Genomic DNA, 17,688 nt, shown 5'->3' on the forward strand with positions numbered 1-17,688 from the left:
CATTGAACTTCATCTGCCACTTGTCAGCCCAATCCACCAACATGTCTATGTCCTTTTGAAGTTCAAGACTATCCCCATCACAGTTGACAACACTTCTAATCTTCGTAACATGTGCAAATTTTTAAATCATGCCCTGCACACCACAGTCTAGGCCATTAGTATATATCAAGAAGAGCAAGGGTCCCAACACTGACCCCTGAGGAACTCCACTACAAACCTTCCTCCTATCTGAAAAACAATGATTTATCACCACTCTCTGTTTTCTGTCACTCAGCCAATTTCTTATTCAAGTGCCTGCTTCCTTTTTTATCCCATGAGCTAGAATTTTGCTCACAAGTCTGTTGTGTGACACTGTATCAAATGCTTTTTGAAAATCCATATATACCACATCAACAATGTTGCCCTTATCAGCCTTCTCTGTTACCTCCTCAAAAAAATCCAGCACTATACAAAAATATCCTTCACTACACAGAAATAACCCTCAGTCCTTTGTGAATCATCTCCTCCTGTGGGGTTGAGGCAACAATTGTGAAAAATCAAACCCATATGAGCCAGATTGTCTGCCAACCCAGAGGGAGAAGCAGTTTGGACCAGTACTCTTATTCCCCAGTTTTACTGGTGTTCTATTTTAAGTTATACAAGACCAGTTTAGACCAGTATTCTTATTTCCCAGTTTTTACTGTTTTTTCATTCTGGGACTATACTCCATGTGCTATCAGGAGCAATTATTGGAAGAGAGCTTTTCCCTGGCCCAAAGGGCAACTTAATAGTCACTGCAACCCCACACAGCTGCCCTTCCTAACCGCTGTAGGAAAGGTGGACAGAGAGGAGGGTGTGATCCAGTGACTGGGTCCCCTATCGATAGGATAAACAATATTGTGTATGAGAGAGAACTGGAGAAGAGAGTATGACAAGCAGGAAATAAATATATTTATCCTTGTAGTACTTAGGACATTTTAGTCTCTTTGTTTCATGTGTTCCAGAAATGCACAGGACTCAGTCTAAATACGAAGATGCCTTCATCTCCAAGCTGTTCGTTTTCCAGTTCATCAACTTCTATTCCTCGCCAATCTACATTGCTTTTTTCAAAGGCCGGTGAGCAGCAATTCCCCTGTCCAAGCTAATTAGTACCAAGTCTCTTTCGGCTTTTCCTTGTGTTCCCTTCTCCCAAGCATTCTGACTCTTGCTGGGATACGGTTCTGAGTCTCTCTGGGATTTGGTTCCAGGTTCTGAGTCTCTCTGGGATTTGGTTCCAGGTTCTGACTCTCTCTGGAATTTGGTTCTGACTCTCACTGAGATTTGGTTCTGAGTCTCACTGGGGTTTAGTTCTGAGTCTCACTGGGGTTTAGTTCTGAGTCTCACTGGGGTTTAGTTCTGAGTTTCACTGGGGTTTAGTTCTGAGTTTCACTGGGGTTTAGTTCTGAGTTTCACAGGGGTTTGGTTCTCAGTTTCACTGAGATTTGGTTCTGACTCTCTCTGGGATTTGGTTCCAGGTGCTGACTCTCACTGGGATTTGGTTCTGACTCTCTCTGGGATTTGGTTCCAGGTTCTGACTCTCACTGGGATTTGCTTCTGACTCTCATTGGGATTTGGTTCTGACTCTCAATGGGATTTGGTTCTGACTCTCTCTGGAATTTGGTTCTGACTCTCTCTGGAATTTGGTTCTGACTCTCATTGGGATTTGGTTCTGACTCTCATTGGGATTTGGTTCTGACTCTCTTTGAGATTTGGTTCTGACTCTCTGAGATTTGGTTCTGACTCTCTCTGAGATTTGGTTCTGACTCTCTCTGGGATTTGGTTCCAGGTTCTGACTCTCACTGGGATTTGCTTCTGACTCTCATTGGGATTTGGTTCTGACTCTCAATGGGATTTGGTTCTGACTCTCTCTGGAATTTGGTTCTGACTCTCTCTGGAATTTGGTTCTGACTCTCATTGGGATTTGGTTCTGACTCTCTCTGAGATTTGGTTCTGACTCTCTCTGAGATTTGGTTCTGACTCTCTGAGATTTGGTTCTGACTCTCTCTGAGATTTGGTTCTGACTCTCTCTGAGAGTGGGTTCTGAGTCTCTCTGAGATTTGGTTCTGAGTCTCTCTGGGCTTTGGTTCTGAGTCTCTCTGAGATTGGGTTCTGAGTCTTTCTGAGATTGGGTTCTGAGTCTTTCTGAGATTGGGTTCTGAGTCTCTCTGAGATTGGGTTCTGAGTCTCTCTGGGATTGGGTTCTGAGTCTCTCTGGGATTGGGTTCTGAGTCTCTCTGAGATTGGGTTCTGAGTCTCTCTGAGATTTGGTTCTGAGTCTCTCTGGAATTTGGTTCTGAGTCTCACTGAGATTTGGTTCTGAGTCTCACTGAGATTTGGTTCTGAGTCTCACTGGGGTTTAGTTCTGAGTCTCACTGGGGTTTAGTTCTGAGTCTCACTGGGGTTTAGTTCTGAGTCTCACTGGGGTTTAGTTCTGAGTTTCACTGGGGTTTGGTTCTCAGTTTCACTGAGATTTGGTTCTGACTCTCTCTGGGATTTGGTTCCAGGTGCTGACTCTCACTGGGATTTGGTTCTGACTCTCTCTGGGATTTGGTTCCAGGTTCTGACTCTCACTGGGATTTGGTTCTGACTCTCTCTGGGATTTGCTTCTGACTCTCATTGGGATTTGGTTCTGACTCTCATTGGGATTTCGTTCTGACTCTCTCTGGAATTTGGTTCTGACTCTCTCTGAGATTTGGTTCTGACTCTCTCTGGGATTTGGTTCTGAGTCTCTCTGAGCTTTGGTTCTGAGTCTTTCTGAGCTTTGGTTCTGAGTCTCTCTGTGATTGGGTTCTGAGTCTCTCTGAGATTGGTTTCTGAGGCTCTCTGAGATTGGGTTCTGAGTCTCTCTGAGATTTGGTTCTGAGTCTCTCTGGGATTTGGTTCTGAGACTCACTGAGATTTGGTTCCAGGTGCTGACTCTCACTGGGATTTGGTTCTGAGTTTCATTGAGATTTAGTTCTGACTCTCGCTGGGATTTGGTTCCAGGTTCTGACTCTCTCTGGGATTTGGTTCTGACTCTCTCTGGGATTTGGTTCTGACTCTTTCTGGGATTTGGTTCTGACTCTCACTGAGATTTGGTTCTGACTCTCTGGGATTTGGTTCTGACTCTCACTGAGATTTGGTTCTGAGTTTCACTGGGATTTGGTTCTGAGTTTCACTGGGGTTTGGTTCTGAGTTTCACTGGGGTTTGGTTCTGAGTTTCACTGGGGTTTGGTTCTGAGTTTCACTGGGATTTGGTTCTGAGTTTCACTGGGATTTGGTTCTGAGTTTCACTGAGATTTGGTTCTGACTCTCACTGGGATTTGGTTCCAGGTGCTGACTCTCTCTGGGATTTGGTTCCAGGTGCTGACTCTCTCTGGGATTTGGTTCCAGGTACTGACTCTCGCTGGGATTTGGTTCTGACTCTCTCTGGGATTTGGTTCTGACTCTCTCTGGGATTTGGTTCTGACTCTCACTGGGATTTGGTTCTGACTCTCTCTGGGATTTATTTCCAGGTGCTGACTTTCACTGGGATTGGTTCTGAGTTTCACTGGGATTTGGTTCTGACTCTCACTGGGATTTGGTTCTGACTTTCACTGGGGTTTAGTTCTGACTCTCTCGGAGATTTGGTTCCAGGTGCTGACTCTCTCTGGGATTTGGTTCTGACTCTCGCTGGGATTTGGTTCTGACTCTCACTGGGATTTGGTTCTGACTCTCGCTGGGATTTGGTTCTGACTCTCTCTGGGATTTGGTTCTGAGTCTCTCTGAGCTTTGGTTCTGAGTCTTTCTGAGCTTTGGTTCTGAGTCTCTCTGTGATTGGGTTCTGAGTCTCTCTGAGATTGGTTTCTGAGGCTCTCTGAGATTGGGTTCTGAGTCTCTCTGAGATTTGGTTCTGAGTCTCTCTGAGATTTGGTTCTGAGTCTCTCTGGGATTTGGTTCCAGGTGCTGACTCTCACTGGGATTTGGTTCTGAGTTTCATTGAGATTTAGTTCTGACTCTCGCTGGGATTTGGTTCCAGGTTCTGACTCTCTCTGGGATTTGGTTCTGACCCTCTCTGGGATTTGGTTCTGACTCTTTCTGGGATTTGGTTCTGACTCTCACTGAGATTTGGTTCTGACTCTCTGGGATTTGGTTCTGACTCTCACTGAGATTTGGTTCTGAGTTTCACTGGGATTTGGTTCTGAGTTTCACTGGGGTTTGGTTCTGAGTTTCACTGGGGTTTGGTTCTGAGTTTCACTGGGGTTTGGTTCTGAGTTTCACTGGGATTTGGTTCTGAGTTTCACTGGGATTTGGTTCTGAGTTTCACTGAGATTTGGTTCTGACTCTCACTGGGATTTGGTTCTGACTCTCTCTGGGATTTGGTTCCAGGTTCTGACTCTCTCTGGGATTTGGTTCCAGGTTCTGACTCTCTCTGGGATTTGGTTCCAGGTGCTGACTCTCTCTGGGATTTGGTTCCAGGTGCTGACTCTCTCTGGGATTTGGTTCCAGGTACTGACTCTCGCTGGGATTTGGTTCTGACTCTCTCTGGGATTTGGTTCTGACTCTCTCTGGGATTTGGTTCTGACTCTCACTGGGATTTGGTACTGACTCTCTCTGGGATTTATTTCCAGGTGCTGACTTTCACTGGGATTGGTTCTGAGTTTCACTGGGATTTGGTTCTGACTCTCACTGGGATTTGGTTCTGACTTTCACTGGGGTTTAGTTCTGACTCTCTCGGAGATTTGGTTCCAGGTGCTGACTCTCTCTGGGATTTGGTTCTGACTCTCGCTGGGATTTGGTTCTGACTCTCACTGGGATTTGGTTCTGACTCTCGCTGGGATTTGGTTCTGACTCTCACTGGGATTTGGTTCTGACTCTCGCTGGGATTTGGTTCTGACTCTCTCTGGGATTTGGTTCTGACTCTCTCTGGGATTTGGTTCCAGGTTCTGAGTCTGTCTGGGATTTGGTTCTGAGTCTGTCTGGGATTTGGTTCTGACTCTCTCTGGGATTTGGTTCTGACTCTCTCTGGGATTTGGTTCTGACTCTCACTGAGATTTCGTTCTGAGTCTCACTGAGATTTGGTTCTGACTCTCTCTGGGATTTGGTTCCAGGTGTTGACTCTCACTGGGATTTGGTTCTGACTCTCTCTGGGATTTGGTTCTGACTTTCAGTGGGGTTTAGTTCTGACTCTCTCTGGGATTTGGTTCCAGGTTCTGACTCTCTGGGATTTGGTTCTGACTCTCTCTGAGATTTGGTTCTGAGTCTCACTGAGATAAGATTCCGGACTCTTGCTGGGATATAGTTCTGGGGTTCCAGCTCTCACTGATATGCGGTTCTGACTGTCACTGGGATGTAGTTCCCGGAGTTCTGACTCCTGGGATATGGTTCTGGAATGTGGTTCCAGATTGCTGATTTATGTTGGGATATGGTTGTTAGGAGCCAATCTTCCTCTGATATCTCAATTAAATGCCCATTGAAATGTCATTTTGCAAGTTTGTCCTACTGCACTCTGTCCAGTGGTTTCAACTGATGGTTGCGTTCCCTCACTGGAAAATGACCCCTAAGTGCTATTCACCTGTGGTAAGTATCACACCTGAGACTGGCTTGTTGTTGTCCAATCTGCAGGTCGCTGGGTAGTAATGAAGAGAAGGTCCATGTTCAATTTGTCCCGCTCCTAGCCTGGGAGTGGTGAACCCAGTTTTAGCAGTCTGGGTGTGACAAGTTGTCTTTGTGTCAGCTGCAAAAGTTGAAATTGCACCCTGTCTGCCCAAGTCCAGGTCACTAATATATATCAAGAAGAGCTGTGGACCTACGACCTGTGGGGAACACCATCTTCCTCCAGCCTGAGGAAATGAATAACAACATTCACCATTACTTTGCTTTCTGCACCTTGGCATTGTACCCACTCTGCCACCGTCCCTTTAACCCCGTGGGTTTTAATTCTTGTCATTCTATTATGTAGTACCTGATCAAAAGCTTTTGAAAGTCCATACACAAATCAACCGCACTGCCCTCATCAACCCTCTCTGATACTTTACCAAAAATGATAACTGCCACATAGTTCTGGGTTCTCCAGCTTCCCGTACACCAGTGATTTCAGTTTAAATGGATTTTCTGGCTCCGACACTGGTGGGCATTGAGCAGGGGGCAGGATGGGAAAATTTGGAGAGACCTTAAAAGGCAATGGCTCTCCAAACCTTCCCTTCCCACCCGTGACAATGCCCACCATTACTGGGGCCAAAAAATCCTGCTCAACGTAACACTTACAGCTGCCTTATTGTAACAATGACTATGGAGAGTCTCTGTGTGAATTTTTCATGAGTTGAATATGAAGGTGGTAAAAACCCAAAGGGGCCCCATTTTGTAATTACACCCCTTGTTCCAGAATCTCTGTCAGATTCTATTTGTTTTTCATGGCCCTTACACTGCTCGAATTCTGAACCTATCTCCATTCTGCTGTGTTCCTCAGGTTTGTTGGTTATCCTGGACAATATGGCTCGCTGTTTGGAATCAGAAACGAGGCTGTAGGTATCAGATTACAACACTTTACAGAAACCCTAGCTCACACTCAGGGCGTCAGTTCAACAGAATCTTGAGGCCCAAGATTTCAGGAGATGGGCAAGGCAGAAATGTGGTACAATCCAAATGGGGTGGGGGCACAGCATAATATGTGGCCAAGATCCAACAGGCTTCTAGGCCATCCCCAGCTTTACATTAGAAATCTGGAGTTGGGCGGTACTATCCATTCCCTCACCATGTGCCAGGCACAGTCTGGGAACATTCTTGTGATATTCTGGGAATTCAGCCCAGCTACTCTTTCTTACGCCCGATGGATCCCACACCTATTAAGATCATGTATGGATTCCATTTTAAAGTAAAGCATTTGGCAAAACCCTGGAGAAACCAATTGGTATTTCTGATGTGCCCATTGCCTCCTGACTGGCCCCTGTCTAGGGTCTGTAAGAGCCTCTGGCTCCTTCCCTCCATAGCAGTGGGGTTGCAGTTCCAGGTTTCCATTGCCCTGTGAGGTGGGCACCTCAGTTACTCTTCGACAGCCTGATTTGAATACAAAAACATCCCTATTCTCAGGATTTGGAACAAGGTTTCTGGTGTGGCAAATTTCCGCCCCACCGTACCTCCACTCTCTGGAAAGGCCTCAGTATAAATGGGGAGTTTTACAGTCATTTTTACTTTTTACATATTTTCCTCAGAAGCCCAATCTGCCCTTTGCTGGAACTGCGTGTTGCTTCATTATGAAGAGACACAGTTTGAAACATTCATTTTTTCTCTATGTTAGCAGCCTCACCATTGCCTTTCCATTGTCTGTCACTCTCCACCACAGTCCCATCACCATCTTGCTTTGAAAACTTGGCATCAAACCTATTTTGTTTTTATTTTCTTAAATTCTATGAAATCCCTTTACAGTTTAACCACTGAACACGAGTGTTAATGATGCTGATATATTGGCAGATTCTTAACTCATCTGCAGCATTTACCTTCCAAACCCATGACTTCGTTAGTTCATCAGTCCATTTTACATTGGACATTCATGACTCCTGAAGCAAATGCTCTATTCGGAGCTCGGCCGCAGCAAGAGACTCCCACGTGGACACTGGAAATGCTTTAGGGATGTCCTCAAAGTATCGCTGAAGAGGTCAGACATTCCTGCTGATTCATGGGAGTCCCTGGCCTGTGACTGATCAAAATGGAGAAGGTTCATTTGGGAAGGCACCGAGCACATCGAGAGACTTCATCAAGAACGTGCAGTGGTGAAGTCGAGGCATCAGAGTGAACAAACCTCCGAACAACTCATCTACCCAACCCTTCAAGCACTACCTGCCTCAATGTGACAGAGTCTGCAGATCACACAATTGGACAGGTCAGCCATTTCAGAAAACTCCAAACTGGACTAGGAACAAGTCATCCTCGATCCCCGTGGGGGAAGAGCAGAGAGATATCCTTCCTGAGGTGCAGTGCCCAAAACTGTACTCCAGACGGGGGCCTGACCAAGGTTCTACACAACTGAAGCATGGCTGCCTCTCCTTTGTATTTCAGCCTTCGAGATGTTGGCCATTCCATTCGCTTTCTTGTTTGACTTTGAACCTGTCAGACAATACTCAAATTTAGCTAATGTAGGTGGAAAGTAGATGGCCTCATACTTGCTCATTAAGCCCCATCTACCACAGTTTTTCTCTCTCATTAAATCTGTTTTTGTTCCCTTGTAACTTACTGCTCCCACCTGTACTATTTACCTGCTTCCCCCCACTGCCCCAGCCCCATTTAGTGTCACTTGCAAACTTGGATCAACTGCTCCCCCTTTCTGCATCCTACCCATTGATAAATACAGTGAAAAGTTGAGTCTCCAGAACAGATCCCTGGGGATCCCTGTCTTTTCCGGCCAGTTTACACTTAACAGTCACAATTGTCCTCACAACACATTCCTTCTACTTGCTATTTGACCTGGGCCTGGTCTCTGCACTGCACCTAACTCAGCTGTGATTGGGAACTTGGGAAATGTGGATTGTCGATGTAAGCATAGGAAGAAGAGGAGGCCATTCAGCCCCTTGAGCCTGTTCTGTTGGTCAAGAAGATCAATTTATGCCCACTCTCTGCCTCCTACCTCCCAAATAATTTCCAATCTATCAAAAGACTTCCTCCAATCCAGCCCACTCACATTTTAGCACTATCTTTTGTGTCGAACTTTATTAAATGCCTTCTGGATGCCCATATAGGCAACATCCACAGACAATCTTTAACCTAACAAAGTCATGTTGGCTCTCTCTGTGTAAAGGACGACACCTCTCTCTGATCAAGGTATGGTTAGCCCATGATGCATTTTCACTGTATAATCCTTTCCACTGTTTGTTGGTCATTCCTGGTTTTCCAATGACTTGTCAAGCAGATTATTAGTTACTATATTATTTTTGCAGTGTGGAACTGGTGGCTGTCTGATTGAACTGGCACAGGAACTACTTATTATCATGGTTGGAAAGCAAATTATCAACAATGTACAGGAGTATGTCATCCCGTGAGTATCTGCTTCAATGTGAATAGGAATGGAGAGAGGTCAGCTAGTTAAAAAATAATCAATTCAAACAAGAATATGAAGTCTGTGTGATGCATAAGCACTAGCATTGACCATTTGGTCTGAATAGCCTGTTCCTGTGCTGTAAATTCTTTGTAATTCTAAATGAGACCAACCAGTCATCTCCTTCTGAAGTTTCAGCCTCTCCCAGGAGTGAAATATTAATTGGCTGTGGATTTTTTTTTATTTGTGGATTTGAATTATCATGGTTTTTCCCCATTCTGCCCCTAGCTCTCTCTCTCTAGGCCACATATTAACTGTATTCCAGAGGGCAAGACTACAAAATTCTCCCACACATGCTGCCAGGTGTCTGAAGCAGATTCTCCCAACAAACCCCATAACTCCCACCGTGCCACCCAATCCACCCATTTTTCCTCCAAATTCAGGAAAACATCTTGCATCCACTTGATACTTCCCCAGTATAGCTGACACTCAGTCAAAACTGGGCGGAGTATCAGATCAAGCTTACATTCACTCCTGTGTGGCCAGTATATTGATGGTCCCATCAACCTGACTTATCAGCAAACTAAATGCAGCAAGTAGTGAACCAGAATGGAGCATCAGAGGATAGATTATAGCAACATTACCATTTAATCTGAGCATGAATTGACCATGGTCCAAAGGCAAACATTGGATCTGATATATTTTTACAATGTTTTGAACTAAAGAACGGCAGATGCTTTTAGAAAAGATTTACCACACACCATCTGCTGACCCCAACACACCAATCCTTCAAGCACCATTGATCATTGACCCTCTAACTTTGGTGCATCACTCATGGGCATCATCAATGTATGCTTGGTGCATTTTGACCATTGATTATCTACCCTGGCCACATCATTGATGGGCATTGCCACCTACCCTAAGTACATTGTTCTCTTGACTGGGAACTTTTAGTTTTAGGAAGCCATAAATGGAATACTCTCCACTTGTCTGGATGTGTGTAGCTCCAAATACACTCAAGAAGCTCAATGCCATCCAGGACCAAGCAGCCCGCTTGATTGAAACACCATCCACCACCTTAAACATTCACCCCCTCTACCACTGATGCATTGTGGCAACAGTCTGAACCATATACAAAATACACTGCAGCAACTCATCAAGGTTTCTTTGACAGGTCCTTCTAAACCCATGATCTCTACCCTCTAGAAGGCCAAGGGCAGCAGGTGCCTGGGAACATCACCACATGCAAGTACCACTTCAAGTCACTCACCATCCTGATTTGGAACTATATTGCCGTTCCTTCACTGTTGCTGGGTCAAAATCCTGGAACTCCCTCCCTAACAGCACAGTGGGTGTACCTACACCACATGGACTGCAGCGGTTTGAGAAGGCAGGTCACCATCACCTTCTCAAGGGCAATTAGGGATGGGTACTATAAATACTGGCCTATTCCGTGAAAAAATAAAAAACCAGCAGCCAAACATGGTGGTGGCTTCAGCCACACCAGCATGAGTGCCTACACAAATCTAACTTTGAGCTAGCTTTCATTTGTTGCCTTACTTTGAATATTGTTGTGTTAATTATTGAACAGGAAGGTGATATTTTGGTGGCAGAAGTGGGAACTGAAGGGCAAAGACAAAGAGAAGTCCATCCCAGTCCAACATCCCTGGGAGAAGGATTACCAGCTGCTGCCCTGTGAGGGGCTCTTTGATGAGTATCTTGAGATGGGTAGGTAGCTCTCCATAATACTATCAGACTCTGATGGAGATCAGAACAATGTTTATCCTCTGGTGGAGGAAGACTTCATAGAAGTGTAAAGTGAATCGTTTTGGTTTGAACAGTTCTAAATGGGATGCAGGAGCCGAGGAACCTGGGTGTATGTGTGTTTAAGTCATTGAAGTTGGCAGGACAGGTTGAGAGAGTGGTTAAGCGTGCAGTATCCTAGGGTTTAATGATAGGTGCAATGTAATGTAAATGTAATTATATCACTCAGCTAGCAGATAGAGAAGGCTTCCATTTAATTGAGAAGTTAAATTCCACTGATAACCCTCCACCACAAAGTTGTGTTTTAAACTGTTAAAAGCTTAAAAGTTGCACAGTTTAAAAGTTAAATCATTTAAAAGCATCTTGCTTGTGTTTGTTACTTCTACTTTCTGGTTTTCTTTAAGAAGTTGGTACAGATTTGCCTCTTTTCTATCCCTTGAGTTTTTTGCACAGGAATGACTATTACTCTGTGTTGTGTGTTTGCTCCAAGAATGACTATTACTCTGAGTTGTGTGTTTGCTCCAAGAATGACTATTACTCTGGGTCGTGTGTTTGCTCCAAGAATGACTATTACTCTGGGTTGAGTATTTGCTCCAAGAATGACTATTACTCTGGGTCGTGTGTTTGCTCCAAGAATGACTATTACCTTGGCTTGAGTGTTTGCTCCAAGAGTGACTATTACTCTGGGTCGAGTATTTGCTCCAAGAATGACTATTACTCTGGGTCAAGTGTTTGCTCAAAGAATGACTATTACTCTCGGTCAAGTGTTTGCTCAAAGAATGACAATTACTCTGGGTCGTGTCACTGAGATCTCAGAACAACCCAAAGTGCTCTCCAATAAATTAGATACTTTTAAGTATAGTTCCTGGTGTAGAAAACATATCCACTAATTTGCACAAAGTAAGATGCCAGAAAGAGCAATGTGATAATGACCAGATAATCTATTTTAGAAATGTTGGTTGAGAGATAAAAATTTGTCAGGACACTGGAGAGAACTCCCCTGCTCTTCCTCACAATAGTGTCATGGGTAGTGTGTGGCTGCAGGCCTTATAGATGCAGTTAATTTAATTCAGTGTCTGTCCTGTGAGCTGTTACATTGAGTAACAGTGGGTTACAGTCTGTTACTTAGAGGGGAGTAGATTTTCGATTTATTGTCCATGAATAAAAGTGGTGCTAGGGATTGGCTACCCACTGTAGGAAGCAGACTATTTTCCATTGCATTGGTCTCAGTGTGTTACAAACAGAGTAATTGGAGCATATTACATAGAGAATAATGGTGGGTTGGAGTTTTTCCTTAATTTATCCTCAATATCTGGACAAGGCCAGCATTAGCATCTTTACTTGCCCTAAGAAGGTGACATACCAGTTTGATACAACTGAATGGCTGGCTTGGCCACTTCAGAAGGCACTTAAAAGTCAACCATGTTGGCGTGGGACTGGAGTCACAAGCCAGGCCAAGGAGGTAGATGATCTAAATGATAATTTTTACAATAATCTGACAGTTCACAGCCAATTTTCCTGACGTCAGCTTATGATTTCCGATTTATTTTTAAACAGGATTCTCAAACTGCCCTGGTGGAGTTTGATCTCATATTCTCAGGATTATTAGTCCAGTATCACAACATTGCACAATGGTAACTCCGTTCAAATGTAAATAGAGAGTTATGGCGGGGTAAAATGTTTCACATGGATGGTAATGTGGGTTGAAATATATTGTCTAGAGAGCAAGCTGGATTAATATGTAATAGTGGGTTGGAGTATGTTGTGTGGAGAGTAACACTGGGTTGAAGTTTGTAAATGAGATCAAGGTTTGATTGTAAGGTTGACTACAGACTAAAATGAGTGAATGCTGTATTGAATCTGGGAAGTCCTGAGTTCCTGGAATTGTGAAATAATTAAAACCAAAAATGAAAAGTCATATTTTAAGGTGTAGAACAGGGCTTCCCATAGGCCATGCCATAACCCCAAATAGGGTCATGAGATGGGATTTTGAGGTAATTAGCTCCTAGGCAACAATAGCCGCCGCAGAACCCAGACTGAACGCTAACAACTGTGAGGTCCCTTTAAATCCAAGTATTTTTGGTGGTGGGTGTGGTTTAATGGAGTTCTCTGTGAGGCCTGATTGACTGCTGCAAAAAATAACCTGTAAAAAAGTGTTCAGTTTTTTTGCCTTTTCATCAATTCCACACACCCCTAACAGTTGAAACCTCCCTTCCCCGCCTCCCCCAACAGCCCTGAAGCTTCACCCCGCTCAACAACTCTAGTCCCCCTCAAATTTTCACTCTGGGGTCACACTAAACCTGAGGCATTAAAATAGGGTCACACTGGGAGAACGTTGGGGGGGGAAGCACTTGTGTAGAATGTTAGGTTAGGTAGGTGATTGGAGTTGAGCTTTATCTATCTTTGCAGGATGGGGACCAGAAGAAGTTTGCAGAATCTCCCTAAGAAGGTTAGACACCAGCTCACTCTACAATAAATGGTTTGTGAAAACTGGGCCACACAACTTCTACTTTCAATCTCCATATAGCTGTCTTATCAGGAACAGGAAGTATTGATTGGGTGTTTGCCCCAGTTGGTGGCTAACCATGTTTCATTGCCGAAGTAAAACAGGACAGTAAACTTCTGATAACAGGCTCATTCATTTTATTGGCTGTTTGTGGGACCTTGCTATGTGCTGATTGGTTGCCCCACCTGTCAAAATAATAACAATGAATACACTTCAAAATGTAATTTGTTGATTATGAAGCACCTTGGGCATTTCAAGACCCTAATCGATATTTTTCTAAATGCAAGTTCTTTCACAATAAAGGGATCATTTCAAATAATGTGATCAGTTCGAGTTACCAGGTGTGTCCCTCCATATCCCTTAACTGCACCAGTACTGATTCAAGCACCAGGAAATAATTTTCTTTATTCCAAATGGTTTTTTGCATTTCCACTTGGCTAAATCACAGCACTCTACTCAAGAATATAAACCCCGCTCCAAGACTTGAGAACATAACCTAGGCTGGTACTTTGGTAGAATACTGAGGCAGTGCTGCATTGGTGGAAATGTCACCTTTAAGAAGAGATGTTCAGCTGAGACTCTCTCTGGCTCTCTGGTGGATGAAAGATATCTTACAGCACCATTTGAAGAAAAGCAAGGTGTCCTGGCCAACATTTATCCCTCAAACAACGCTAATGAAAGGAGATTAACCAGTCATTTTATCTAATTTGTTGTTTAAAGGACTTTGCCATACACAAAATGGCTGCTGCATTTGCCTACGTACTTCACCATTGTTTTGTGGGCAAACATGGCAACCAACTTGTGAGGCACTTTGGGGGATCCAGGAGAGGTGAAAGGTGCCTTATAAACGCAACTTCTTTCTTTAATTTCCAAGGCACATTTGAATAATGGTGGTCACCCTGTCTCAATTTTCAGTCCTGCAGTTCGGATTCATCACCATCTTTGTAGCTGCCTGCCCACTGGCTCCTTTATGTGCCCTTCTCAATAACTGGGTAGAAATCCGTCTGGATGCCAACAAGTTTGTGTGTGAGTACCGACGGCCGATCGTGGAGCGAGCTCAGGGGATCGGAATCTGGTTCCGTATCCTAGAAATCATCACCACCATAGCTGTAATAACTAACGTGAGTAGACCAGCTGTGCCAAAGTGTCAGGTGCAACTTTATCACATCCTTCATTTGTCAGGTTGGAAAGCTCAAACTTTCAATATTCCTGTTCCAGGTGTTCTCTGTGCAGCAAACACTTCCTACCTTGTGGCCTGTGCATTAGCTGACCTCAGGCTGGCAACAGTAGGGAAGTCGCAATTAGCTGAACCGGCCCAGAGCAAGAGAGAAGAAAAAAAAATGCCCCATTCCTGGTCATGATTCAGTGCCCTGAGCTGGCAAGTGTCTATTTGGAGTTACTGATTAAGGACATGATTTGAGGTCAGCAGAGATGTCCCCAGTGCCCAAAGGGCCTGTCTACCTGGACTGTTAAAAGTTCACACATAATGAATGAATTTGAATGAGGTGCCAAAATTTGGCTCTTTGGCATGTGACCTCTACACTTGTCTATTCCAATATGCACTCCTGACTGGCTTTCCACAATCTTCCTTCCATAAACTTGAGGTCATCCAAATCGCTGCTGTCTCTACATTTGACATGAAGAAAAATTTCAATTTTCAAGAAGGGTGGAGAAAGCACAGTCCAAAACCCAGGCCCTCTGAGAAATGATTGCACAATGTAGACTTAGCATCATTGTACTCTTCCCTGCATCAGTCATTGGATGAATAATACAAGGGACATGATGCCAAAAGTGATGCCATCTGCTTCCTAAATGCACTGAGGAGTAGGTCATTGATCACCTGTAAAGATTAGGCTAGATTACTTCATTAATCACAGAATCCTTACAGTGCAGAAGGAGGCCATTCAGCCCATCAAGTCTGCACTGGATCTCTGAAAGAGCATTCTACCTAGTCCCACTCCCCTGCCTTATCCCTGTAAACCAGCAAATTCTCTCTTTTCCGGTAGCAACGCAATTCCTTTTTGAATACCTCGATCAAACCTGCCTCCATCACCTTCTCAGGAAGTTTGTTCTAAACTCCAACCACCCTCTGGGTGAAGAGAACTTTTCCTCACATCACTCTTGCCAATTATTTTGAATCTGTGCCCTCTAGCTCTTGATGCTCCCTTGAGTGGGAACGGGTTTCTCACTATTTACCCTGTCCATACCGTTCAGGATCTTGAATATCTCTATCAAGTCTCCTCTCAGCCTTCTTTTCTCCAAGGAAAACAGTCCCAACCTCTCCAATCCTTCCTCATTGCTCCAATGGGCAAATACATGGCAAATGTGGTATAACATGGATAAGTGTGAAGCTATCCACTTCAGTATGTAAAACAGAATGGCCGAGTATTATTTAAATGGTGATAGATTAAGAAATGTTGATGTACAAAGGGACCTGGGTGTCCTTGTACACCAGTCACTGAAAGCAAGCATGCAGGTGCAGCAAGCAGTTAGGAAGGCAAATGGATGTTCATCTTCATTGCAATAGGATTTAAGTACAGGAGCAAGGATGTCTTACTGCAGCTATGCAGGGCCTTGGTGAGACCATATCTGGAGTAGGGTGTAGTTTTGGTCTCCTTACCTAAGAAAGGATATACTTGCCACAGAGAGAGTGCAGCGAAGGTTCATCAGACTGATTCCTGGGATGACAGGATTGTTGCATGAGGAGAGATTGGGCTGACTAGGCCTGTATTCACTGGAGTTTAGAAGAATGAGAGGAGATCTTGTTGAAACGTATAAAATTCTGAAAGGGCTGGACAGATTGGATGTAGGGATGATGTTTCCTCTGGCTGGGGGTCTAGCCCAAGGGGTCACAGTCTCAGGATACGGGTAGACCATTTAGGACTGAGATAAGGAGAAACTTCTTCACTCAGAGGGTGATGAACCTGTGGAATTCTCTACCACAGTAGGCTGTGGAAGCCAAGTCATTGAATATATTTAAGGAGGAAATAGATAAATTCCTAGAGTCTAAAGGCGTCAAGGGGTTTGGGGAGAGAGAAGGAGAATGGCATTGAGCTAGAAGATCAGCCATGATCATATTGAATGGCACAGCAGGCTTGAAGGGCTGAATGACCTACTCCTGCTCCTATTTTCGAAGTTTCTATGTTCTTCATCCCTGGAATGATTCTTGTGAATCTCCTCTGTACTCTGTCCAATGCCTTCACATCCTTCCTCAAGTATGGCACCCAGAACTGGAGACAGTGCTCTGGATGAGGCCTAACTGGTGTCTTATACAAATTCAACATGACCTCCTTGCTATTGTACTCAATGCTCCTATTAAGAAGCCTGAGATACTATATGCTTTATTAATTGCTGTCCCAACATGCCCTTAAAAAAAACTTATATTCAAATGCAGGAACCCATTGTAAACAAAAAGAATATGTTCAAGCCTTGCACCTTTTTTGAATTACCTGGGAGCTTGAGGAGCCTATAGTTCCCTGTTGCTTCCACCATGGCAACTCCTTGGCCAATCAGAATCAACTTGCCAACCAGTCAGCACCCTTGACCCTTGTAGTATAAATTGTTGTGATTGTTTGAAATCTGCATTCTTCTGTTTGTCCTGACGAATGCAAAACAAAAAGCTTTGGCAACATTTTAGCAATATTCAAAAAAAAAGTTTGCCAGTTTTGTCTCCTTAGATACTGCCCCCTCCCTTTCAAATCTACCAGCATCAAGCCACTCATAAAAAAAAACAACTTTAGCATTTATGTGTTTCCAAATTACTGCCCATCCCCAACCTGCCTTTCCCCAGCTTGAACATTCAGTGGGGGGATGGTGGCAAAGTGGATATGTTACTGGACTAGTAATTCTGAGGCCCGGGCTAATCATGGGTTCAAATCCTACCATAGCAGCTGGTGGAATTTAAATTCAATTAATAAATTTGGAATATAAAGTGAATCTCAGACCATGACAACAGCTATCATCAATTGCTGTAAAAACCTATCTGATTTGCTAATGTCTCCTTAGGGGAGGAAATCTGCCATCCTTACCTGGTCTGGCCTACATGTGACTCCAGATCCATAGCAATGTGGTTGACTCTTAACTGCCCTCTGAAACAGCCTAGCAAGCCACTCAGTTCAAGGGCAATTAGGGATGGGCAACACATTTTGGCCTTGCCAGTGACACCCACATCCCATGAAAGAATTGAAAAAAAAAATGTTGTCACCTCCCAAATCTGTGCCCAGCTTTCCCACAGTTTCATGTTTGCTTCTGCCAAATCTGGATTCCCCCACCACCATTGGAACAGCCCAACTTGAAATCACAAATAACACCTTGAGTGATTGCGACAGTTATGAATTACAATCCCCCCGGCCCCCCCCCCCCCCCCCCCCCCCACCCCCCACAACCTTTTGATCACACCATCCTTCTCTGATGC

The 17,688-nt window shown here is 44.2% G+C and overlaps 1 protein-coding gene across 8 annotated transcripts in view; it reads left to right on the forward strand.

Moving 5' to 3' along the window:
* Nucleotides 1-17,688, forward strand: part of LOC121271063 (anoctamin-7-like) — a 233,562-nt gene that overhangs the window by 190,348 nt on the left and 25,526 nt on the right. For all 8 annotated transcript variants that reach the window (XM_041176770.1, XM_041176824.1, XM_041176805.1 and 5 more), the window contains 5 exons: nucleotides 984-1,095; nucleotides 6,446-6,500; nucleotides 8,907-9,004; nucleotides 10,596-10,732; nucleotides 14,190-14,395. In XM_041176770.1, coding sequence (XP_041032704.1) covers nucleotides 984-1,095; nucleotides 6,446-6,500; nucleotides 8,907-9,004; nucleotides 10,596-10,732; nucleotides 14,190-14,395 — 608 coding nt within the window. The remainder of the gene's footprint in view (nucleotides 1-983; nucleotides 1,096-6,445; nucleotides 6,501-8,906; nucleotides 9,005-10,595; nucleotides 10,733-14,189; nucleotides 14,396-17,688) is intronic.

This window comes from Carcharodon carcharias, chromosome 2 (assembly GCF_017639515.1).
Source record: "Carcharodon carcharias isolate sCarCar2 chromosome 2, sCarCar2.pri, whole genome shotgun sequence".
NCBI classification, from domain to species: Eukaryota; Metazoa; Chordata; class Chondrichthyes; order Lamniformes; family Lamnidae; genus Carcharodon; species Carcharodon carcharias.